The 27,860-nt window shown below is 37.4% G+C and overlaps 1 protein-coding gene across 2 annotated transcripts in view; it reads right to left on the bottom strand.

Moving 5' to 3' along the window:
• The window catches only part of LOC131076582 (uncharacterized), a 136,323-nt gene that overhangs the window by 39,210 nt on the left and 69,253 nt on the right, over nucleotides 1-27,860 (bottom strand). For both annotated transcript variants that reach the window (XM_058013838.2, XM_058013837.2), the window contains exon 3: nucleotides 3,854-4,044. In XM_058013838.2, the coding sequence (XP_057869821.2) occupies nucleotides 3,854-4,044 (191 nt within the window). The remainder of the gene's footprint in view (nucleotides 1-3,853; nucleotides 4,045-27,860) is intronic.

Here is a 27,860-nt window from a genome sequence, read left to right as displayed (position 1 = left end):
ATTCTTTGCCTTAAGAGAGAATTTTGATCCTTATGGGTATATAGAAGAAACAGTTGGTAGAAAGTACAAACACGAATTTCAGATAGAGGACTTTTTGATGAATCTCTTAGATGATTTAGAAGTGAAAAGAAAGATGCATTCCAGGTTACCTTTAGATCTCATCAGGAAATGCAAAGTTTACAGAGTGGCTGATCAAGCTCAGGATAGTGGCAGACATCTCCAATCATCTTATGACCGAGAAGACAAAGCAGTGAAGATAGATTGGAATGAACCTGAGGTTTTTGACTTAAAAGCTTTGATGGCTCCAGTTTTGTCTTGTACTCGCAGATGGGTTGATGTGCAACATCAAAAGTTGAGAGAACAGAACATACCTATGACTTTTACTTTGGAGGAAAGACCAGGGGAAGGAGGAGCAAGTGTAAGTGAAGGCAATCCTCATCCTAGAAGCACAAGTGAAGGTAATCTTCGAAGTGCGAGTGAAGGCAATCCCCATCCTAGAGGTGCGAAGAGGAAAGAAAGACCTGAGAAAAGAGAACCCTCCAAGAAGAAACAAGAGGCCAATCGAGATCGCTCATCCGGTACATCTTCTCGACATGAAAAAAGGACAAGTCAGAATGTAGGACAAGAGAAGAGGGTACCTGAAGTTGAGGAATCTATGGAATCAATGGTACAGAATGATACACACGAAGAAGGGCAGGCGTCTCAACGTTCATCAAGTCAATCTCCTCAAGTTAATGAGCTACATGAAGACAAGAATAATGATGAAGTGACATCTCCTCTCCGAGAAGAAGAACCATTGCCTAAAGAGATACAAGTTAGGGAGACAAGATCCGCCATTCCAGACTGGTTGAAGGAGAGGCTAACAAGGGTGATTGTGATCGAAGATGAAGATAATGTAATTGACTCAGAGAGCCTTGTAGGAAATTCTCAGGGAGTAACAGAAAGGAAGAAGGCCACCAAGATGTCCAAGATGATCAGAGATGAGACAAGGTCCAGGAAGTTACAGATAGCTACACCAGCAGTGGACAAGTATGAAGGTGAAATCCTTGCAGAAGAGTATGATGTAGAAACATTTGAGCTTGGTCCGCTCACAGCCGAGCAGACACTGGATGAGGCAACTGATTCATTTGAGGCACTTAAAGACAAGCTTAAATAAGAAATGGAAAAGAATAGAAAGCTTGAGCGAGAGGTCGGTGCTTGGAGAGGCTACTTTAGCCATCTCAATCAGCCTTTGGGACGTCAGGATCCAGCAGTATCTCCTGTGCAAGCACTTCCCCTTGAATCAGTTGGCAAGGCAGAAAGAGTTAAGAGCTTGGTTCAGCTTATGAGCTCTTGGATTGACAAATCCCATACCGTCGCCATTGAGTTCGCAACAAGAATGATGCAGACCACCCATCGAGCTATCCAGGTCCTTGAGATCATTCACAACCTAATGATAACAGTAGCCGCCTTTGCACACACTAGAGATGTTATCATTCCTGTTCTGCAAGTAATCAGGCAAACGCCAAGGAAGATCCTAGCGCAAGAAAAGATAATGGATGGAGGAGCTCATAATTTACTCCAGTGGTCAACTCTACTCCAGATGAAGGAAGTTCTTTTCGAAGACATTAGCACCAAATGCAATCAAGTTGAGGAGGTCATCCATCCAATTCAGGACAAGGTGTTTGAGGTGTTATGTTCTATTCTTGGCAGAAGGATTGAAGATGAGACAGATGTGAATCTTCAAGAGTTGGAAGAGAAGGTTAAAGTCATCTTTTGCAAAGATGAGAATATTATCATAGATGAGCAAAGGGATCAAATGTTCGCTACTATGCTCCTGATTGAGAAAATCAAGGAACTCGAACCTGGATGGGATGCGGCTCTTCTCAAGGCTTTCGATCAAGTTATCCACTTGGAGGAACGAATGAGGAATCTTCCCAAGATTCCTATTGCTGAGATTGAATGAATTGTGTCCAGATTCATTGCATATGCTAAGAAGGAGCATTGGAAAGGGAACAAGGTTCTAGAAGAGAGGTTGTTATAGATGATGTGGCACCTTAATTATCATTGGTCTATGTTTCCTAGATTTTTGTGCCAATTAAATATTTGGCTATGCATTTAATATTGTTCAATAAAAAGGGGAACTTTTGTAATAAACCCTAATTAGGGTTTAGGTGTCATAATCTCAGTCGTTGATCTTCTTTTGATCTGGGCCGTTCATTGTAATTGAGGATGCTATATATACCCTCATTCATTTTCATTTTGTTATGAGAGATTAGAAGATAGTAAGTTAGAAATTAGAAGATTAGAGCTTTTGGAGAGAAGAAAGTTATTTTGTAGCAAGATTGAGCATTGAAGAGAGAATTTTAAGCAATTATTGTCTATTTTGGCTTTGAGATCAATAAAATATTGAAGTTATGGTGTTTTATTGCAATTCTTGTGGCTACTTTCATGGCTGCTTACTTTCTTGAATCATTCTTGGTCGAAGTAGTATTTAAATTTGAAGGACTAAGTGTTGGGCTTGATCTTTGGTGATATTCACGTTCCAAACCACTAGCTTCTTACTGATTGTAAGAACGCCTTGTGTGGTCAACTGGAGATATTTGGATTACTTAAACCTTCAATCATCATTGAACTATTGATATGTACCTTCATGGTAGTGCCTATGATCCTTGATGAATTGGAAAATCATTAGTCACCTTAGAAGATCGCATCAATTTCAGTTGAGTTGTTATGTTTTGGCAATATTGAAATTGGTAGAATCTTACCAAGTCTAGCCTACATTGAGTCATTCTTAGGATTAGATTAAATTCATCCCTTGCAAACCCTACCTTTTGATCTTTTTGAGAACTTGTTAGTCTTAGGAAATCTTGTTCTTGCAGCTCGGAAAACGTAAGGCCCCTTGATGAAACAGCATTCACAACGACCACTGGTGCTTATCCACACGTAGAGACCCTACATGAAAGAACCTTGGAGTCATCCTGATTGATCCTTTTTTGCGACATCTTCAGCAATCAGAGGCTTTATTCAAGAGAGGATAAGGTACCCTTGGGTATTTTATTCTGTGTTTGATTGTGTACAAAATACACGTCAACAAGTATAAATTTGCAGTCTTACAAGTAGAAATGCAAAGCAATTTATATTTGCAGCCAATGTCTGGTCAAATGTCCCTGAATCCACTACTATGACCTCTTCTATCTTCTTAATGTATCCTACAAGCTTGAGATTATCAAGTTTATATGGAGATCCCCACTCAAAACTAAAATAGTGAAACATAGGACTCATCACAACACAAGCATTGAACAGGAATAAGAAAAACAGGTCCTTTCCATGTAGTTACACTTATATCAATAATTTCCATTGCATGCACTTACCTTATGTGAGCCTATTTGTCACAACTACACATGCTTTATCACCTTGTGTTTCACTAAATCAAGAACAATTCTGTGTAATCAATAAGCCAAATTGATTTGCAACAGAATGTGTGATCTTTAATTATTCATTGTCTATTCATCAAGACCCATAAACATTAGTATAAAATGATACCATCACAAAAGACATCACATACCTACATAGGAATTGTTAGTTTAAATAAACTATCTCATTCTAGTTGAGATGAGAATTTCACTACCGTTGGATGTTTCTTTCAAGAGAACCATAAAAAAGTAATCAAAAAGCTTTTTCACATTTGATAAATTGGCTTTTATTAAACATGTAAAAAGATACTTCATTGCAGCTGCTAAACTTTACAGATTCACTACTAAATGATTATTAATCTCTAGGGAATATTAGTGCACAAAAGTACCTCTATATAAAAATCATTCCTTCAATCAATATACAATGTCCTGATTCACCTTTACAAGTTGTTACTTACTCATTTTGAGGAAGATTCCGTGTCCTGCCACCATATTTAATGCAGAGAAACAAGCATGATGGGCAACTTGGATCTGAAGGACGCATTGCCTTTTCCTCTTGAAGTATAGTAACAGGGCATAGAATCAAATTTTGTCTGTTAGGGTAGAATATCTTTCGCCGCACACCAGGCTGCTCATACAATACATGCTCCTAGAAAACAAAAGTAATCAGGTGTTAATATGATCCCTTCGAAGAAAATAAGAAATAAAACTTAAAAGAACTCAAGCACAAATTTTTCTACTGACAAAAATAAGTGCAAGGGATTCTTAATCAGATAGCTGGAACCAACAATTTCCTCTATTCAAATATGGAGCATTTTTTTGTAAGAGAACATTGTAAATAGATCAAGTTCTGTTTGCAACTTAACTTATTTCTGAGTGCTATTGTAAAACATCAATGATGATAACTTTGAAAGGGCATACATAACTGAAAACTTTACTCATTGATCATGATAGTGAAGCTCCATTTTCCAATTCATTTTCAACAACAAACCATATTTTCATAAGTGAGATTGCCAATGAAAAAAAATGATATTATTGAGTTTTTAGCTCAGATAGGAACTTCTGCACAGGTTCAGTGTGAACATGTTGAAAAAAGTTCAAGTTATTCTATTTTACATTTCACTTTCAAGGATAAATTGGAAGTCCTTTATTTAGCTAATATAGTTTAAACATTAGAAGTTTAAACACACATTAATGACTCAGACTTATACTCCAACTCAATCTCTTCAAGAGATAAGGATGCTTTTTGGAAGATTTGACTTTTAGTTGAACAGTATAAAAAATAGGAGTAAGATAGAAAAAGGTAATATACAGTAAATTTTCATGCAGCTGTTAGATGAACAGTTTGTAGAGTTTTCCTTGTAAGATTTTCAAAGGAATAAAAAGTTGATTTGGAGGTGTAAATTATTTGTGTATTTGTTTTATGCTTCCACATTTGAAGTTTCACAATTGTGTGATTAATACAAGATTAGAAGAATAATTTTGTTTATTAAACATTATGACTTCAGTCATCTTTCTTGAAAAGCATAACATGCTATTAGAGCCAACCTGGGCAAGAGGAAAATTGTATAGCCTAAAGGTAAGGAATTTTAGGGATTTTTCTTTGGAAAATCATTCAAGGTTTTCCCTTGTGGAATCGCAAGTTCTTTTTTATGAAAATTGTGTAATGTCCCTTTCATAAGAGTAAGTGCCAGACAAAGACAGCCTATTTTAATTCCCATATGCCAATTGGGAGGGGAAAAGGAAATAATTAATCAATCAAATTAGGTTGTCTAAAGTGACGGGCAACTTTTAATTTTATTTTTTTCAAGTTGAACAGTTAAATTAAAAGTGACTTTTTGGGGGCCCAAAATATTAACTTAAATTATAAAGTCACTTAGGCAGAAAAATGAATAGTATTTTATTACTTTCAAAAAAGGTGTATAAAGAGGAGAATTGAGAAGGAAAATTCATTCTTGGTATTTTCATTTGTAAAAACCCCAGCTTTAGAAGTGAGCAATTTTTCATCTACTACCCTAGGGCAAAAATCCTACAACAAGATTGATTTCAGAAATGGAAACCCTCCTAGCCAATTCACAAGTGGATTCATACAGGATGCACAAGTGTGCGTAATGTTTGGAGATTAAAGATATTTGTACCCAAGTATTGAATTAATATTTTCTTCAATTTCGTGGCCATGTCTAGAGAGTGAGTTGAAAGTTATTTCTGATATTATTTGCCAGAAAAAATTTAATAGATTTTATAGAGTTTGAGTAGTGGCTATGGATTAAACCTTTTCAAGCCACTTAAATAGAGACTTCCATTTAATTTCAAGGCAGTCCATACAAATGTGGAAACAGGCCATGACAAATAGGGAAGCCAACAACTTACTTTATGGAAAGCAAATACATGTTTGAGCAACTACCTCTATAAAAAAAGAGGGTGTGGGAAATATTATAAGTAATTGCTGATGAAAGCGAGGCCATGGGACCCTTCTTGTCCAGGCGCACTTCTCTAAAGTCATTAAGGATCTTTTTAAAAAAAATGAATTATTGGGTCTCTTTGTGATTCACTAACCAAGCTACATCAGCAAGAAGGGAAATGGGGTTTGGAGGTAGCTAATGTTGAGGTGAAAGGAATTGTGGGACCTCAAATAATTCAGTCGCTTCAGTTTTATATGGTTTCTTGTGCATTTGGATGGAACACGGCCTATAACTGAGTCAATTATCATTTTCTAAAGAGGTTGTTGCAAAAAGGTGAAGACTGCATTATTAGATATAGTCATTTAAGGAGGGTGCTGAACCTATGGGAATGAAGATTATTATATGCATCAAATATTATTATATCAAGGCTTCCTCTAGCATATTGTTGCAGATTTAAAGGTCAATATTTTGTATTCATTTTGTGTTCAACGTATTGGTAATATCAAATATTTATAGCTGACCAATCAATGATTTTATCATAGGGTTTTGAGTTGTCTTAGCTAGTTTGCCACTGAAATAGACATTATATACATGTATTGATTTTTTAAATGAAATTTGTATATGCATTTCTACCTCAACTGTAATTTTGTCAAACAATTGTCAAAAACAAAAACAAAAAATTAGCTGGACACTTTCCAGTGGTATCACAGTTGATTTTCCTAAAATTTTGTTGGGGATTGGATAACTTCATGCAAACAGATAACTGATATGCAGACAAGGGAAAGAGCTAACAAGCACTATCAAAGGAATTTGGGAAGAGGGCAATTTAATTTTCTGAAATACCCAGAAGAAGAGTTTCCTTTTCCAGACTTTTCGATTGAGGAATAAGTAGGAGTACCCATGGCTGATAGAGAAAGAGGAAATGAAGGTAATAACACAAAGCAAATACTTAATAATCTTGCTAGAGGACAACAACAATTGGCAAATCTTTTGACACAAATGTTGCAAAACATGATCATGCCCAAGGCTAATTAGAACAATAATAACAATAATGGGGAAGCAAGTATCTCCAAGAATAACAGATCAAACTAAAATACCAGGATAGTTATAGAATCAATAGCTAGACCCTTGATGCCCACATTCCCAAGCAAAGAAGAAATTCCAAAAGGTAATGCAGGACAGCAAAAAGATAAAGAAAGTTATCTGGACTACTTCCACAAGTATGAGCTGAGTTCCACAATGTTATGTCTTTGACTGGTTTTTGCCAACGTAAACTAAGAAACATACCTGTGAGAAAAAGAACAACACCTAATCAGGATTCGTAGCGAAGGATGGGATTGTCCATAGCTACTTTTGATGCCTCCAGTAAATGAACAACACGCGTATGGATCCAGACACTTGATACATACTTCTCATCAAATCCCATGTTTGAAAATGATGCCAATATGCCACACTTCATCTGGAAGGGTATGCATGTAAATGGTGGTGCAGAGGGATGGTGATACAAAGGCATAGCCTTATAGACTCAAATGCAGATTTCAATCAGAGGCTCATTAACAGGTTACATAAGAGGGATCCAAAGTTGCATTTAAAGGAGCTTGCACTGCTGAAATAGTATGGATCCATTGATAATTATGTGTCAGATTCTCAAAGGCTTTTAGTTATGGTTCTTGATGTCTCTGCAATCTGAAAGAAGACTTACTATTCTTTTTTATTGAGTGATTGATTGAATCACTTAGAGGTTGACTGAAGCCATTTGACCCACCTTCTCTACACAATGCAAAAATATTAGAATAATATTAAATTATTTAAAGATAAGTCTTATAGTTGTAATAAAGTCACCTTACTGGCAAGTCTTCTTTCTTTTCTTTTAAGTTCTCTTTTTAGTATTAAGTGATTCATGGAATGTTTATCCATTTGGATGGTTTCATTCTCCAATCTCTATAAAAGGAGATGAACCTCACTGTAATTGTATTCTATTAATTAATAGAATATTAAAACATTGTATTCTATTGTTTTTTGCAATATAGTAACAGAGCAGTCTATTAACTTTTGCAATTTGGTATCAAAGCAGGGAGTCACGTGGAACAAAGTTAAATCTTGTGGAAAAACTCGTGAAGGTTTCAAGTTTAATCACAGGTTGGCTTTTTTGGGTGAGTAGATTTTTTTCAAAGAATCATGTAGAACTTTTCTTGCAAAATAACTTGCATGTGCATGTATGTGAGTTGCATGTAATTGCATGTAATTGCATGTGAAAGATTCATGGTGTTGAAAGTTGTGAGTATTTCTTCTATTATAATTTTTTAAGCTTGATAGCTTGTGGGAATCTATTAGAAGGAATTGCATATTGTTAAAGGCTTGTAAATTGCAGTGGAGTTCTATGTGATACTTTTAAGCAGATCAACATCCTAAAGTTACTCAAAATTTTGGCAAGAAGATACTAAGGTTTGAAAAAATTCAGTTTTTTAATAATTTTCAGAAATGGAAATTTTCATTGGAGTTTTCCTAAATGACTAGCACAATGAAGATGGAGCAGACTCAAATGGTTGGACAGCCATGCACTTTGTCTATGGGTTGTCTTTAAGTAAAATGTGCCAAGGTACTTCTTGAAGCTAATGCCAACACACTTTGTTGCCATGTTGAAGATCCTCCAAATGCATTTCTAGGATGTAATGTCCCCTAATGGGACCCTCTTATATTCTGGCCTAGAATCACAATTTTAGTGCATGGTAAATACAATAGAGGGACACTACTGTCAACTAAGCTTGGTCTGAACCTGCACAACAGGTTAGCCAACATTTCTATTATGCTATGATAGATCATATATTCAACATTCTTTATATATTGCACAATTTATATGAAGGATTCAACAACCCTTTCTCTCCCTACAACTATCCCTATTATGGAGCTCAAGGAGAATCACACAAGGCGCCTCGAGTCTATCCCTCTCCAACAAGCCCAAGAGCACCAAGGACCTCGTCATCTTGGCCTCTTGGCCCGCACTCGGGGTTGGCGTAGCGGCTGGGGCCTAGTGCTCTTGCTTCCTTGTATTCTCCGTCCATAATTGGTTGGTGAGATTGAAAGGTGTTACAGACCATCATACAATTTGCTTAATCGTCATATGCACAGTTAGTTATAGAAAGGCATTATTAAATTGTCAAATCCTATCTGATATTATCCATAGGAAAGTATAAAGATGAACAATAAAAATACTTGTACGCTCATACCAGTCTGACCCAAACGGTTGATAATATTATTTCCTTGGTGCTGTGAGCAGGCTTTAAGCAGTGAATTCTTGGATCTACTGATGAATGACTCTTTGATTTGTATTAATCTGAAAACTTCTGGAAGACCCAATCATGAATGACCGCTTCTCCAAGGGCAAATCCGAACACTTTCTGAGCATACACCTCTGATCTTCTGTCTGGAAGAAAGAAAAGTCCAATGATCCCCTTGCAAAGAAGAATTTGTCCTTATTTAAGATGGTCAAAGACTATGACTCTTTGTGAGAGACGTGGTGGTTTATGGAGTCATGTCTTTTCATAAACAAATTGTTATCTTCTAAACTGTTTCCTCAACATACATAGTTAAATCGATTAGTAATGAAACCATTTTAAGGCATAATTATTTAATTAATATAAATTGGCATAAATCAGATCATTTAATAATTATAATGTTAATTATTGGGCAGACATTTTAATCTAATTATTGGGTTAAGAGTGGGGACATGACAGTCCACGCTTCCCAAATTTGCTTGTCCTCAAGCAAAATTAGCTTCTTATGTAATTAAATGAGTATTAGAAGCATGACACACATTTAAGACCTGAAATGTAACGTTCTCTAGATAAATTCACATCCTCTTAGATTATTTCTGGTTATTCACATATTCTAGATTACTAAAATATGGAGCATACATTTGAATGTATGAAAACACGGAGCATATATGAAGCATACACATATTCTAGATTCCTTCTTATTGATTAGAATGATTTATTGTTTCATCTTTTACCCTACAATCTAATGAAGATGTTGCTTCTTATGAGAAGACTTCAAATTGTCATATCACAGTTTTAATTTTGGGAAATCTTGTTTATGAGATTATGGTATTGGTTCTTCTATGAAGCTCCATTTCCACATCCCTTCTTCTTTTGACTGCAGGCTCTTAAGATCTCCTTTATAATGCTTGGCTTTCTTGTTTGGAATTCCCCTTTGTTTCTTCGTCAGTCATTGCCTCCATATTAGGTACTTGGCTTTTCTTTCCACGTGTCCTGGTTTCCATCCTGCCTTGCATTTAAAACACAAACCTTTCCCTTTTAAGTCCTCATGTTGTCCTTTTAATTTTTCCTGATTACAAATGTGTCCATGCTGCCCTTTTTCCTTGCATTTGAAGCATAATCCTTTTCTTAGGCATTCCTTCTTTTCTTGGTGAGATAGAGGGAGATAAGTTTTTTGTTGTTCATATTCATGGTATAAAGATTTATTAGAAGGTTGATTTCTTGTAAGACACTTATCTTTTGATGAGCGAGTGTCAAATTCCATTGCCTTTTGAAAGAGATGAAACAAGATTGAGTGACAAAAGGTTAGCAATTTGAGCCCTAAAGTCAAATTCGCTCCTGACCCTTCCAAGTAAATAGGAGCGAATTCCTTATAATTCTCTTTTATGGCTGAGTTTAGATCACAAACCTTGCATGAGTGAGAGAGGAAAGGAATGCTAAGGCCTTGTGGATGAGTTGAAACAAGTTTTGAATCGTAAAGCATTGAGAATTTGAGTAAAAACATCAAATTCGCTCCTGACCCTTCCAAAGGTACATGAGCGAATTTTCCTAAAGCACCTATTTGCTCCTTGTTTGGGTCAAAGTCTTTGTTCCCACGGCGTGAGTGAGAGAGGATTAATGAATTGATTCCTTGAAAAGTGTCGTGAAAGCGAATTGCATGCACTTGGATCATGGAGAAGTTTAAAATTTGAGCTTAAAGAAGAATTTCGCTCCAGCGAATTCTCCTAATACCCTCCCTTGGTCCTAACTTTCGACCATAAACCTTACTCCTACGCCTTGATTGAATGAAGATTGGTCGATACATGCCCTTGGAATGAGTTGCAACAATATTGGATGAGGAATTTGAGTGAAAATTGCCAAATTCGCTCTGACCCTTCCAAAGGGTCAGGAGTGAATTTCATTAGGTCATGTACCTCTCTAGGGTACACAAGCGAATTTCTAAAACTTGATGTTTAACCTCAACTTTTGAGCAGAGGTGCCTCCTTAAGGTGACTTCTTAGCATGATCTTAGGCCAAGGCAACTTGGATAAAGATGAAGATAGAGTGTTTGAGTGAGATCCAAGCTATATCCCCAAATTCGCTCCTGACCCTTCCAAAGGGTCAAAAGCGAAATCCTTAGAAAGGCCTAATTTCTCACCAAAAGCATTGAGTGCACATCGCTTTGAGGGCAAATAGACTTGATTGAGATGGAGGAAGGACCCAAAAGCTAAGTCTAAGAGCAAAGTTGAAGGAAATGATGAGAGTTTGAGTGCAAATAGCTATTTCGCTCCTAACCCTTCCAAAGGGTCCAGAGCTAATTCTCTTGAAACCTCCTTTTGCTCCCAATTTACATCAAGCCTAGCCTTGATTGAGGTTGATTGAACTTAGAGGCATCCTTAGACATGCATTTGAGTGAGTTGTGGTCACAAAGTGTGAAGAATTTGTGCAGAAATGCAAAATTCGCTCCTGACCCTTCCAAAGGGTCCAAAGCGAAATTCCTAGGTCTTGTACCTTGCCTAAGCCCTTGAGCGAAACCTATTCCTAAGCATTTTTTAAGGCAAATGACTTGTTTTTTATGAGAAAAGGATGAGAAATGAATTTCTATAAAAGAAAATTGAGCAAAATGCCAATTTCGCTCCTGACCCTTCCAAAGGGTCCAGAGCGAATTTTTCTTGAGGCTTGTACCTTGCCCAAGGTCCAAAGTGAAATCCTTCTTTTAGGCCTTTTTGGTGGTCAAATAAATGATGTCTTTAGGAGAGAGGGATTGAAAGGTCAAGTCTAAGACAAGGCTACGTGAAAAGGAGTATGAATTGAGCCTAGAGGATCAAATTCACTCATGACCCTTCCAAAGGTACAGGAGCGAATTCTTTCAAAATCTACATCTCACCTCCAATTTGGGTAGAATCCTTGGTTCCAGAACTTTGCATAAGGAAGATTGAACTCATCCAAGCCTTAAGGACCTATAATCATGGTTTGAGCTAGTAGAAATGAGTAAACTTGATGAATTTGAACACAAATGTCAAGTTCGCTCCTGACCCTCTTTAAGGTGCAGGAGCAAATTTCTTCTAAAAGTGTATCTTTTCCTCCTAGCTTCAAGGGAAATTGATTCAAATATCTTCTTATTGATGATTTAAGGTAAGAAATGCCATGTTAGAATGAATATATATATATATCATGTATTCTTAATCATCTTTTGTTTTCTTTGTAGATCAAGAAGGTCGGGCTAGAAGGAAGAACAGACAAAGACAAGGAGGACGTCATTAGGAAGCTTCATCATCCTCAAGGGACCCCTTAAGCGCATAAAAGAAGACTCAAAGTGCTAAAGACTTCAAGTGTTTAACAGTTGCAAGCAATGGAGCTAACCATCCTCAAGGACCTCATTCTATCACATGGGGAAATCACAAGATGGCAGAGAAGAAAGATCTTATAAACACTTCAAGGCGAAGTGAGCTACCAGAGGAGGAGTGACTTGACTGTGAAGAGGCCTCATCAAGCACAAAAGAGTCAAGGAGAGGTACATCATTCATCAAGTATAAGGACGAAAGAGGATCAACCAAGGTCAGTGCAAGGGTACGTTGAAGAAGCAGATAGTTCCAGAAGAGTTAATCAAAGTTAGATTTTCATTATCACCACATTGAGTATCAAAAGAGATACGACATTCCTTGACCAAGCAAATGCTAGACAAGGTGGCATCCTAGTCACTATTCCTCCAGTCAAATAGGTCCACATCAGCATGTTCAAATTCAGTGAATCACGCTTATGCACAAAGGCACAAACTCCGATGTACCTACCCTTGTTTCCTATTGGTTCTCCTGCATTGAATGTAATTTTTTCATTGGCTAAAAGGTTTTATTGTAACAAACCCTAATTAGGGTTTTCATCCTAAAATCCTAGCCATTCATTATAAATCAATCTGAGCCATTGAATTGTAAAGAGCTCTCTATATAAAGCTTTGGCTCTTCATTTGTAAAGGTTAATAGTTAGTTAATAGATGTTAGAATAGCTAATGGTCAATAGTGAATAGAATAGCAATTAGAGTAGAGTAGGAAGAGAAGGCAAGAAATTGTTGCCTTGGTTGTAAATGAACTCTATTTTCATTGAAGTTATGGTGAAATGTGTTGTTTTCTTGCAATATGCATGGTTTCTTGTTGAATCTTCATATTAAATGATAGATAATTAGATTGAATGGAGAAAATTGTTGAGTGCACTCATGTGGAATCCGCCTAGTCCATACCACTAGCCTCTTGCTGATTGTAAGTGCGCCCTACATGGTCAACTGGCATTGTATGAGCTTAACTTCAAATTGTTATGCATCTATTGATCATGCATTAACTTGAATGGCAATCAATGTCTAATGGTAATGATTTGAACATACCCAAAACGTTCCTTAGAAGATTGCACTGAGTTGGTGTCGAATTGTTCGGTTTGATCGTGAGACCTAGCCCAGTAGGACTCCACCTAGTCATTCATCTATCTTCTTGCATTCTAGGTCTTAGAGTAGACTTCCTGAACCCTCAATCTTTTACTTTTCTTTATCTCCCAGAGAGTAGTTAGGACTCAAGTTCCAGCATATCGAAGCATTAAGGCAATTGAATGTAAGTCCCCTTGTGAATCCAGCAAAATCACATCACACCAACAGAGCTTATCCACACGTAGAGACCCTACATATAAGAACCTTGGAGTTATTTCGATTGATCCTTAGGCAAATCTTCAGCATTCGGATAACTTTGTTCAAGAGAGGATAAGATACCTTGGTATTTTATTCTGTGTTCGCATGTGCATAAAAAACACATCAACAGAATCCCAATCATAGCAAGCTAGGATGGATGACTTGATAGGGTGCCTTAATAACTGTTCTCTCTTAACCAAGCCCCACTTTGTGAGGGTGTCTAAACTATTCTCCCTCTATCAAACCATACTTGTGAGGGTGTCTTTATCAACCGTTCTCCCTCATATGCCAGAGAGGGTGCCTGAACCGTTCTCCCTCATATGCTAGAGAGGGTGTCTAAATCGTTCTCCCTCTATCTGTTGATGTATGTAGCTAGGTCGGAGCCCTTCTAGGGCCGACCTAGCACACCTAGCACATTTGGATTAGTCATGTCCTATCTTAATCATAATATAACCTATAAAGGTTGTAACGTGTTGATGTTGACCCATATTAGGGTCTTGTGTAGCGTGTGGAATCAATTCAGTCTTGGCACCAAAGTTAAAGAATTAAATTGTAAATTATATGTTCCTTATGTAAGCCGATTTGATGAATCAAAGGATATGTCACCTATATATACAAGTCAACATTCATTGTTCAAACACACAACAATTACATTCCTATCTGCTATTCAGCGAATTACTTCAGAGAGCAGTGAATTATCTCCTAAGTCAGTGATCATCATTGGGAGCATAGCGAACACCATTAAAAGGACAGCGAACACCATTTGAAGGACAGCAAACCTTACCCTAGGTGCAGAAACTGTTCTTTCTGTCAGCGATCATCATTGGAAGGTCAGCGATCTCCATTTGAAGACAGCGAACACCTTCTTGTGGTCAGTGAACATCATTTGAAGACTGTGAATTATCATTGGTGACAGCAATCTTAATTCTAAGGCTGCGAACTTCATCTCTGAGTCAGCGAACCTACTTGTGACAGCAACCACTCTATTCTTAGAGATAAGTGCATCATTGTGTATGCTGTTCTTTTGTGCATATCTTACTGGTTTTAATTGCTTCAAGTGTTGAAGCATATTGTAATTACCTCTGATTACTGCATAATAAAGATCTGAGATTAGTTGCTGGGTTTTTCACCTCCAAGAGGGAGGTTTTCCCAGGGTAGTTTGGTGTTCTTTGTGTGCATTGATTTGTCTATCTGTTATTGTTATCTAATTTGCTACAGTCTGATCTAAAACTAACACTATCAAATCATGAGGGTGTCTGAACCGTTCTCCCTCTACTGTCAATCTCTTCTCAGAATATTCAGAATTATGCCAAAAGCCAGACTTATATAAACAAATATACAGAATGTTGATTATTATCTATCTCAGAGATTGAAATATCCCCTATAATGTATTGACTGAAATACAAGGAATATTTACTGATAATCTGACTTTTGAATCTGTGCGTTATGTGGTTTTGTGTTTGCGTGTTATGCTGATAGAGTGTCTCAGAAATTTTCAGTTTGATATGGAGGTCATCCAACACATATTTCTCATGATTTAACAACTATTAATGACTACTATTGATTGAATGGTTGCTAAGAATGCATATACAACTGTCTTATGATGTATTATATCAGATTAGGCCCACAATCATGAACTTACAGCTAGCTGAGATTATAAAAAACAGTTGACATACAACCTCGGAAAATCATGTATGAGATGCAACCATCACTCCTTCCTTTCTTATTTCAAATGATGATCAAATAGGACATTACATTGACAGCACTATGATCAAACTCTACGGCCAAATTGGACCAGAACACATTAACTATTATCAATGACCACTATCAGATTTTGTGAAGACAAACAACAGGTATGGACTCATGCATACAAACTGAGATTACAATGAATTATCAATGTCAAATGAAACTGGAGTATAGCGCCTTGAAGAAGCAAGCAATATCGTTGACTAAGAAGCCTCCAATCAGCTGTTCAAACCTTTGTCTTCAGAAATCGCCCCCTTTGCTGTAGTGGAGTGGACTGATATTGATTACAGCCTGCTGCTAGCTTCAATCTTTCTCCCAAAAGATCGCCTTAACCTCACCAATGCAGCACTACCCTTCTTATTGAGGTTCGATGCCTATATAGGGAATTATGTACCAAAATCAAGGGTGAAGGCTGACTGCTACAAATTTGTTTCAGACTGATTTGGCACTGATTCTTCCACAAATACACCTTCAAAATCTCTCAAAAAGGATCACCTATCTCCTCCAAAATTATCGCTGGCCTTATTAGGAAGATTTGATGCTTGAATGATGAAATATGACCCAAATCGTGGGTTTGGAGGTGGAATATGATTTTGGGTTTCAGACCTGTAATACAGTCAGCAGCTCACAAATTCACTTCTAAATATTCTTCAATGAGATTGCCTTCCTATTTCAGTCAAAAATCAATACACAATGGGCATTCAATATGTCAATCTGAAAATACCATAAACTCCATCCACCATGGAAAATACAACAAGCTCAATAAGCACACTATGGAAGACTGATTTGTCTCCCACTCTCAACTCCAACCCCTCGGAAGATCTCTCACCTCCTTAGTTATGCTAATCACAGGGAGTTTTCGTTCCCAAATGATTGTCTGCAGAAATCCTTGGCTCCACAAGTCTACACAAGAAGAGATATCCAAACAATTAATGATGAACAATGAACCAACCTCCTCTATTTATTCTTTTCACATCCAATCATGTGGTTCCTTTTATCACAAAAGCTTGCACCCTTGCTAAGCTATCAACTCAGCGACCTTGTGAAACATGGAAACAACCCCGAAGTGTGAGACCTTGCGCAAGGGTTGAATCTCCGGAGAAGGCCGGATTCTTTCTTCAATTAGGTGCAGGTGTTGAACCAACTCAACACTTTAAAACTAAATCCTAAGCCTACCTAAACAACTTGCAGAGGTAAAGGGAAGAGAGAATGTTGGAAATAGAAGGAGGTGATGCACCAAGAAGAGATTGTTCCTCTTCCCACTGAGATGACACAGAATTAACTAAAACACTCGGGAGATGCACAAAATTCAATTGCATGAGTGACTCCAATGCATGTACGGAGGTTAGAATTCGCTAAGTGTCCAAAGGGGAGATGGATTCCCACAAGTCACACTCAGAAAACAAGTTAACACAGCATATAGAGAGAGAAAAGCCACAAGACATACACCTATAATGAAGGAAAGAAAACATACACAGCATACATAGGTTGAAAGAAGTCAAGAATGGTGATTTTCAATTAATTATAAGGCCAATGGCCAAACTTACAGTTGCATAAATGCAAGATAAATACAAGAGAAGTGGGAGAGCCTAGAATAGCTCAAGCCAGTAGGGAGAGAGCCCTTTAGTTATACAATGAGGCTTAACGGCCTTTATATAGAAAAAAGGGTTACAATGGTGATCATGGCCCCCTGCATGTCAATCTGGAAGTGCAGGGAAGTGCATGCACTTGGCTTGTACATGCAAGCAACCTATCCATACCTCTAAAGGCAATTCTGAGGAAGGTGGATTGACTAACCTTCCAAAGTCAGTCATGACATAAGTCACCAAGCATGGCCCCGTACCTCCCTTGATGGAAATCCTACCCAAAACATTTAATGCACCCTTGTGGCTCCACAAAAGAAAGTGCACAAGTCACCAAAACTATCGGAGCATTAAAATCCTTGAGTGTCGATCGCGCCATTCGGAAGTGTCACCAGTCGGAAGGAAGCTCGGACTCCCAAAGTGAGAAAAACAAGGGAAGGAGCAAGGAACTTCAAAACCTCGGGGTTTCGGAGTTCCGAGATAGAGAAGAGAAGAAAAGGAACTTCGGAACCTCGGGGTTCTGCAGTTCCGAAGGAACTAGAGAGAGAAGGCAAAGGGGGAAGGAACTTCGGAACCTCGGGGTTCCAGAGTTCCGAAGAAAAGAAGGAAGAAAGGCTAGGAGGGAACTTCGGAACCCCAGAGTTCCGGAGAGAAAAAAGCAAGAGAAGGGAAAGAGAAAGAACTTTGGAACCTCACGGTTCTGGAGTTCCGGAGAAGGAGAACAAGAGAAGGCAAAGTGAAAAGAACTTCGGAACCTCGGGGTTCCGGAGTTCTGGGGAATAAGAAAAGGCCAAGGGAGGAACTTCCTCCGAACAAGGCAGCACTTCACACTTCATGATTCTTCTCTCCTTGATCAACTGGGGCAGCGCTGGTCATGGGACATATCTCTGATTGGTTCTCACTGATGGACCAAGGGTGTCATAAAATGACAACAATTTCTTCTAGAAGATTCTTCTCTTATCCTATTGTTACACTTTATTAATTTATTACACATTAATTAATTTAATAGCACTTTTTAAAATATTATTAAATTACAATTAAAAGTGCACACCTCTCACAATACGTGTAATCTCCTTATTTCGCCATAAAATCAAGTAGACACAAAATGTGAAGCTGTAAATCACTACAAGTCGACCCCCTAATCAATCTCCTTGGCCTACAAGGGTCAAGTGATAGGCCAATCTCGTGAATATCTACGAACTAATGAGAAGGGGACATTACAAAGATTCACAAATGCTGTTATGTAAAGCCAGTTATGTATATATATGTATACGGTAAAAGTATTGCACAGAAAGTCCATACCAAAAAGACACTTTTTTCCCAAGTATTATTATGTGGATATGAACAGCCTCCAAACTTTGATTCAGATTTTCCATATCCGTAAACTCGCTATATCAGTTCTGATCTGATCCGATCGATGGTGTTCTCATTGGATGCTTTGATCCCTTTCCTTTATATCTCTCAATGAGAGGGAGGGGTCACACCTCTTCATCATGTATGCCCTTTGGCAAGAGACACACCCTTTCATCATTAGTACCCTTTGAAAGAGTGCAACTCTTAATTATTTCTGCCCTTTTGAAAGGGACAAAACTTTCCACAATCAGATCTGCACTTTTATTTAAATCAGATCTGCACCTCCAATTCCCCCAAATTATCCCCCTCAAATGAGGTTCTCTTCTCCCTTTTATTTCTCATGTTTGAGGGAGTCGCAGCTTTTCATTTCATGTCTTATGACCATTGATTAACTTAATTAAAATTTAATTATATTTAATTATATTCTTTTATATTTTTATTATTATTATTATTTACCCTTAAATTCTATTCCAAAGTGGGGGCATTACAATGTTATTGTTCTTCAAATATGCTGTTCTGTTTTAAATACTAAAGTAATAATCTGCAAATATGTTTATATTGTCTCAGTACCATCAGCATTCTTTTGATGATCTGTTCATATCATCTCAAAATGAACTCATTAGAAAAATTATGTCATTGTTTTCTCAATACAGAACTTGTTCTCAATTTAAATGATCTGAATCACAGATTGCATTGTTCCTTTTAATCTGTCACAATAAGATTTATACTCACAGTACTTGTGGCTTATATACTGTAGTCTCAAAAATGTGTTTATCCCCCTTTGCACCAACTTCTGTACAGTCTTCTGACTTACGGCATTGAAGTCATCTTTCAAACACACTCACAGTGTCTTCTATATCATGGGCTCACTAACTGATATACAGATTCACCATAGACTTCAATTTTATTGGAAACATCTCGCATCTACTGCTATCATCAGACTGCCATAGTCTTTATAAGCAGGAGTGACTTTCTTTGTAATAATCTCTTTTGCTTCTCTCGTGTTTTAACACCACTCAGTCTCTTTTTAATGTTCTTCACTCAGACTGATATAAATAATGTTTTCTACTGGTTGTATAGTTATGAATTAGTTTCAAGCATCCATAACTAATAACCACCCCAAGGCACCGATAATAAATATAATTGCACCAGTTTCTCAAACAATTTTCAATGGAGTATGACCCGATACTCTTCAAATATAAACAATATGTTGGAAACAGATGTATATCTGTGAAAGTGCATTCATCTCCATGTTTTGATACAAACTAATCATCAAAACAGAGCAAAGCAGATCGAGGGTAAGAATTAATTTTATTGTTACTGTGCATTGTTAATTTTCTTAATTGTTTGCATCGATAATAACATTGTTCTGAAAACCATAGGTTCTTGCATCAATACGACATCTGCAGTTAAAGAAAAGTCATCACCGTGTGTGTTCAATCCATTTCACATGAAATGCTGTGAGTGACATCAATGACAAACTCGTCTAACACTCTATTGATGACTAGCAACCTTGCAACTAAGAAAGAAATTGCACAAATACTTTCATGCCTTTAATTATGGAGAACCTTCTATGACCCGTAACTATTCTACATACTTGCATTTTTCAGCAACTTCTCATGCATTCACCTCCTTTGATAACATACTACAAAATAAGCTATGAGGACATTAATGTATATGAATAATAACACTATTACATTATGAGATATTAGAGTGATTATTACAAAGATGTTCATCTCCTTATATAGAGTTTGAGAGATATTACCAACAATTAAAGATGTGACACTGGTCCAAGATTCTAAATACTAATAATAGCTAAGCCACACCACTAAAGTCAGCATAGTGACTTTCTTGCAGAAGGCAAACCATATATTCTAACAGCATCAGATGCAATTATTGGACTAATCGCCAATGTCCCCCTTCGGATTCAGGACATGGACTAACCACCTGTTGATGTGTGTTTTATGCACATAACATTCAGAATAAAATACCAAAGTAATTTACCCTCTCTTGAACAAAATTGTTAAGTTTGTATCAGATTTAGAAAAGCTGGTAATTTTAATTTTTATGTGTACCTTAAAACTGTATATTTCAATTTGCAGAATGATTATTATAATACTGATTTCTGAATATATTTCTGACTGCAAAAAATGACGAATTATACACAGTTCAAATTATCAGATTCTTTAATGCTGAGTACACAGTGTTCCTTTCACAGTGTTATTGCTCAGAATGTTCTCCACGATATTATTGATCCACCTTGGCAACCTTCCAAATGGAACATATGCGATAATATATATATGTTCGACGGTCACATAGGCTCATGACTCTATATGAAACCAACATAGTTTCACATAGAATCGTGACTCTATGTGAGTCTACGATTATCTTTGATAAGCAATAACAATTGGTATAACTAATGACCAATTATATATGTAATCGGTAATATGTATATGAACCGATAGTTAATCAAATGATCATAATGAAAATCAATAATAATACACAGCAATAATAATCGATCATGATATTACATTATGATTATAATGCAAATCAATAATAATCATAATGTAATATTGTCATCGATAATCAGAATACTGATCTGCAGTTAAGTGTAGGATAGGGATAATAAATAATACAAATGTCCAAGGCCGATAGGCCACTTGGACATTTGATTAGATCAGTCAGAGGAATCCGACCATAGCTACATATCTTCAACAAAATCACCTCAAATGCTAAGGATAAGATCAACTAAAATGATTCCAAGGTTTCTGCAGTCAGGTCTTGACGAGCAGGTAACTCAATGGTCGATGTGAATTGTTGTTTTCACTTGGGGACTTACACAATTGTTCGAATTAACTTCATTGATCATGATATGGAATGGGTGTGCTAATAACTTAGGATTTGGCAATGTAGTTTTGGACTTAAGACTTACTAAAAAATGGCAAAAGGGAATAGGGTTCAGGAAATCTATTTTAAGCCTAGGAATGTAGGAAATGATGAACAAATTTAGTGGAATCAAACTAGGCAAGGTCTCACCATCAAATCGAACAGATTTTGACACGAGCTTAGTGCAATCATCTAGGGTATACTTCACAGATCTTCAAACTATTACCATCAAGCATTGAGACCATCCAAGTTGATGCATAACAATGAATATGTAATAATCGAAGTTAAGTTTGCATAAATTTCTAGTTGACCACGCAAGGTGCACTTACAATCAACAAGAGGCTAGTGGTATGGATTCATAGATTCCACACAAATATACTCAACAATTCTTTCATTCAATCTAACAAACATGAAAACAAATTCTAATCTAACTTGGAGGAATTGAGAACCTTGAATGCAAAACAACACTTGAAAAACAAAATCACCATCAAGTCGAACAATGATTTATATTCAAAAAGCTGCAACATATACCAACAATTCTACAAAAAATCTCTTACAAATGAGAGGCAATGAGGTATATATAGTCTTATACAAAATGGATGGCCAAAATTAAAACTCAATCAAGGGCCAAGATCATGCCAACGAAACCCTATAGTTGCCCTAATTAGGGTTTACATAAAAAATGGAGCCACCAACATATGGCCCAATAGAAAGATACCTAGTCATCAAATAGGGAATCTTCTATAATATTTCTCCCTGCATCTCTCTCTCTCCTAGTATACTCCAAGAATCTAGCCAATATAGAATCTAACTCCTCCATGAAAATGTTGGGTAAGGTATCCTGTTGTAAATCAATCGCATCCAACACATCCGAGCAAGCATCCAAAGTGTTCTCCCAATCTAGCATGAGCTTCTGCGAGTTATGAACATGAATCAACAAAGAGACCAAATCATCTATCTAACTCTTCTTCAAAGAGTCCAACTGATTGAAATACATGAATTTGATTTGGTCTCTTAATTCTGCTAAGTGTAAACCACTAGCTTCATTGACATCAACCCCCAACAACTCCTCAATTGAGACAAGGATCTTCAATTGAATATCATGAATCGATCCTTCCATCTCTGCACAACTCAGTTGTGCACTCTCATAACTTGATTTCTTCATGCCTAATGAACAATAACAACCATGGAAATCATATCTATCTCCATTGTGCACAACATTCTCCCTGGCCAATGTGGACTTAAAAATCTTCTTCAAAGCTCTGAGGCGTGGAATAGTCTTCTCTTGAATAGGTTGGAATTCTTCCCAAACTCCCTCCAAATACTGTATTCTGAATATGAGCTCTTTTGTCCTATCAAATGTTTGGACAAACTGAGTAAGGAAATCATTCGCTTGTCTCTTTGTATTTTCAATCCATTTCTCCACCTCTGAGAGTGTATCTCTTGCTGCCTCATAATGTGAATGTAGTCCATGATCAATTGCAATAGGGGAAATAAGGGTGGGATTCTCATGCCTTATCCTTGCAATGTATTCTCTAAGTCTAATATTCTCTTCTTCGTACTTCTCTCTTTTCTCTATCTCTCTATCCAATCTCGCACTAATTGCCTTGAGGTTATCACCAACCTCCTGAAATTCCTACTCTCTTGTAGTACAGCCAAGGGCAACTGAAGTAATCTAGAAATCCATGGGAGTAGCAATGTCCGCCGTCACACCTCCAATAGGAACAGTCACCTACAAAATCCGCATTCTTGTCTCATCTCTAGCTATGTGTGACAAAATCTCAGCTCTCTTAGGTTCTTTATCCTTACTGCTCCTAGCTAAGTAGTCATCAATATCATCAATAGGTTGTGCCTCTATCATCTTCTTACTTTTCTCCATACTCTTCATCAACCAATTGGGAATAGCGGCCATCTCCATACCATCATCGAGACACATCTCTCAATCAAACCCTCTCAATGCTAAGATAACATCGTCATCATCATCAGGACTATCCCTAGTCAAATCATATACATTCTTTCCCAAACTAACCTCCAAAAGGACAGTAGGGGATCCCGGCTGATCATCATCCTCATTAGGTGGAGCAGATGTCGTTGTGGCATGTGAATCCTGAATATTCTCTAGTAGTATCACTATGTTGGAACATTGCTTATTCCCCTTGTTTTGTTCTGGCACTTTAACTTCCTTGATTGATGAGACACTGAGGGGTGGCGAAGGAATGATAGTCTTTTGCTTCTTCTTCTTCTTAACCTCCTCAATCTTCTTCCCTCTAGCCTTGACTTCTTCTAGTGTGTTCTTCCTTCTCTTGGGAGCTTGACTCTCCTCATCCGCATGAATCCTGATATCACTGATAGTCCTCTGATCATCTTTGGAAGAGGATTCCTCCGGTTTCATCTTTTCATAAGTGAAGGTAACACCCATATTAACTAATATGTTCATCTGAATATCCACCCATGCTCGGGAGAAACTCAAGACCTCTCTCATCAATACATTCAATCTATTTCTTCTGGTTCTAACCAATTAGGCAATAGAATCGCCTTCTTCATTTTATTTTCATATTGTGGATGCGTATGATCCCTGTCATCTAACACTTGGTCAGGAATGAAGAAAAGTACACACTTCCTCATGAAATCCACTGACATTCTAGACCACATTCTTCTCTTTACTGCCTGCTCGTCCATCAGGTTGGCCCAAAAATATTCTATGTCTACCTTATGGATGAACTTTTCTCCCCTGATCCTTCCAACTTTCTTATCTAGATCAAACCTTTCTCTTCTCTTGTATGTTGCAAATCGATAGAATGCAAGTTCCTCACTTGTTGTGCTAGCTACTAAAGTGGATTGGCAAACCTCCAATGTCTTCCCAACTGAAATAGGAAATGACATGCCCGTTCTGTGCTTTTCCTTCAGGATGGAATCAAACTCCAGAAGTTGTCTCACCACTTCCAACAAGATCACTCTGTCAGAAGGATACCTAGGAAGCCTGTAGGGTTCGGATTGAAATCCATGAATCCTAAGGTATGTGAAAGTGGAAAACTGTATATACCACGATCCATATTTCTCTATCAACTTCGTTGCCTCCTTAGACAACCTCCTATGGACTCCACCTTGCAACATTCTCGTTATGTACATTGTGAATACATCATTCACTCTCTTTTAATCTTCAATTCGATACATGTTCAACTGTGGATAGCACTTATAACTCCTGAATTGTCCTTGTCCATTCCCGACTTCACCTCTACATATCAATCCCTTGTATGTAACAAATCGTGCAAGCAGGTACACCAAATAGGAAGTCATAGCGAATGACCTCGATCGCTCCACATTCCTCAGCTGAAAATCCAGATTGTCACTTATGATTCTAGACCAATTTATCAATGTTCCTTTTAGACAATCCTAGATGAAATAGAATATTCATCTATCATATATTGCACCTTGTGGCATCCCCATCACTCGGTTAAGCAGGAATACTAAATCACTATATTCATCTTTGAAGTCTGTGCACATGAGCGTCTTGGGAGCCTTGGAATGATGAGTCCTAGGCTCAATCATCCACTTCTTGTTCACTACGGTTTTGCATGCATCCATCTTCTTCTTATATTGATCTTCATATTCATCCTTAGTTATATCTTTCATGTCCGTCCCACGTGGAATTCCAAACACCTCATCGATCACATCCTCAGCAAGGTAGGCAATGATGGAACCCTTAGGAGTCTTGATCATTCGGGAGCGAAGATCTTAACATTGTGCACATTCCAGGATAAGCTCACTGTATTGTATGGATTGCAAAAATCCAGCGGCCTGATAAATGCCACTCTTCATAATGTTCACATAAGCTGGGGAAAGAATCTGGCTCCCAATTTCAAACATGCGCTGTCGCATCTAGCTCATGTTCAAGAAATGCATGTCCGTGTATGTAACCTCCTTCCATCTGGATGACATCTTGGATTCTGGATAGAATCCAATCTCAACTATCTTTTGTTGTTCTCTCCTTTCTTTGAGTCCTAACTTCGACATCGTATTTGTACGAAGCTAGAAGTTAGAACTTTGAAAAATATTCCTAACAGAAATTTTGATTTCCTAATGATTTAGACAAATTTGGGTATGGAAATCAAGAAAATAATCCACACTCAATAGAATGCAAAATGTGACAAGGTTGGGTATAAAACCCTCATGAAATTCATTAAAATCAATTATTTTCAGACCAAAGTCTGAAAACACCTCCTTATACTAAGAAATTATATTCAAATTAGAGTGCAAAGGAGTATACCGGATCAAACAATGACTAAGGAAAGGTGTGAAAGGTTATGTTTTCACACAAAATTATGTCTGAAGACACCTTCCGAAGTCAACAATGGCTGCCAGCAAATCTGAAGACAAACTGCAACTTCACAAATCAATCTCTAAAAACATGTTGCAATCACCCAAATGTGCACAAACTTGATGAAAATCGACTTCAATGGTGAAAACAATATTTTGAGGACAAGTCTGAAAATGAATTGTTTCAGACTTACCAGCACCTTGCAAAGTAGTAAAAATCCTTGAAAATGATAAAAAATGCCTTCAAAACAAGATCGCCAAAAATGACAAGTGGCTGGAAATGAAGAATTGCTGAGGACAGCTGCCTTACAAAGAAGTTTCAGACCTGCAACAACTCAGAAAAGCTCCGAATATTGACTGAAAATGCCTCCAATCAGCCTCTAGGAAAAATCGCCTTAGGTGGAAATCAATTGGGAACAAAGTGTGAAGTCTGAAAATCGAATTGCCAGCCAATAGTGGAGGTAGAAAATCTTCAGCAATGGTGGATATATCAGGTCTGAAAACAATTACCAGCAACTCCCAACAATGGCGCCACCACCTGAGGATGAAATCACCAAAAATGGAGGTAAAACCTCTCCAAAACAAAATCGCCTTCCTCCAAAAATGATGCCACCTCCAAAAATGATGCCAAAGTCTGAAAAATGAAGCTTCAACACACTCCAATGGCAGCCAATAAAAATCGCCTTGGGCTGGAAATGAGGAAAAATGAGCAACAAAACAATCTTCAACCCAATGTGTCAACTTGACACTTCACCAAAATTCGCCAACTGGAGGAAAAATCGATTTAGCAAGCACACACTTGGCAAATATAATAATATAATAATGCTGGCCTCCTCCTTTTAAACTTGTTTTCACCTTTAACTTTCACCACACAAGCAATGTGGGATAAAAAACTTGTACTTATACTTGCCTGGCAAAAAACTGATTTGCTTCTAGAAGGTAAAATCATTAAATGCTCATTGCAAATCATTTATTAATTGTTTTTTTATTTTTAAATAATCGTTTGCACTTAATAAAAACAATTAAATTTGGGGTCACTTTATTGAAAGATTTTAAAATTTAGATAAAAAATGACCAACAAGGGAAAATCGAATTTAATTGGGATAAAAATCCCAACAAAATCATTAAAAAATCATTAAATATCCCCTTTGGGGGAAAATCGCCCCAAGTAGGGATAAAAATCCCTATCAAAATCTTCATCAACTTTGCACAATTGGGGTCCAGGGGAAAATCGATTTGGGTCTGGAATGAAAATTCCAACTTAAACTTCATTACTTAGCACAAAAGAATCCTCCTGGGGGAAAATCGACCACTGTCTGAACAATCATCTAGACACAAAAATCATCAAAATATCTCCAGTGGAAATTCGCCTAGGGTCTAGAATGATTATCCGCATAAAAATCCACAAAATCTTGTCACAAAAGTCCTAGTGGAAAATCGATCCATGTCAGGAATCGTCATAAAAGTCATTTGTAACCTTATCCACACTCCTAGTGGAAAAACAAAGGTAGTCAAGAAAAATCCCAACACTTAGTCAAATTCTCAGTAATCTGCTGGAAAATCGATCCTAGCATGGATTCTGAATGGGGGAAAAACAGGGCATGTTCGGATTCCAAGGGAAATCCATGTCCACTCTGGATTTTGAGTGGGGAAAATCATGGGTAGTCAGGAATATGAGGAGAAAAGCACCTCTAGTGTGGAATTTTGACCTTTTAACCCTTAGAATATGGATTTTCGTCCTGAAAATGATGATTTTTCCACTCATAATCACTAGGAAAGCTCAAAACTCAATAAAACTTATCTGGACTTAGGCAGATTCACGAAAAATTTGAGCGAAACAGAAGGAAACCTATCGGGATAAAGTGCAAAATCAACTTGAATAACTTCCTAGGAGCGAGAAAACAACTCCAAAAGGTCCTGAAACACCTTAGCACTCAAAAATCACCGACGAGGACATCCAAAAACACGTTAACGCTCAAAAGGTCTACAACAAAATTAGGATCATTTAAAATTTCAACTTTACGTGCTTGATCCTATAACTTCAAAAAACCCTAAACGACAATAGGCATGATCAAAAATCCGAGACTCGGGCACAGGAAACTCAAAATTGCCTACTATGCTACCAAAACCCTAAACTAACCAACGCGGAAAGCAAGAAAGAGGGGGTCCTCGTTTGCAATGGGGTGATGTGTGAAAAGGTCACAACAACACCTCCCATGGATTTGTTTATCTCTAGCATTTGTATTTGGTGTTAA

This window comes from Cryptomeria japonica, chromosome 10, assembly GCF_030272615.1.
Source record: "Cryptomeria japonica chromosome 10, Sugi_1.0, whole genome shotgun sequence".
NCBI classification, from domain to species: Eukaryota; Viridiplantae; Streptophyta; class Pinopsida; order Cupressales; family Cupressaceae; genus Cryptomeria; species Cryptomeria japonica.
Note: the sequence above shows the minus strand (reverse complement) of the source record. Positions and strands in the feature narration are given on the sequence as shown.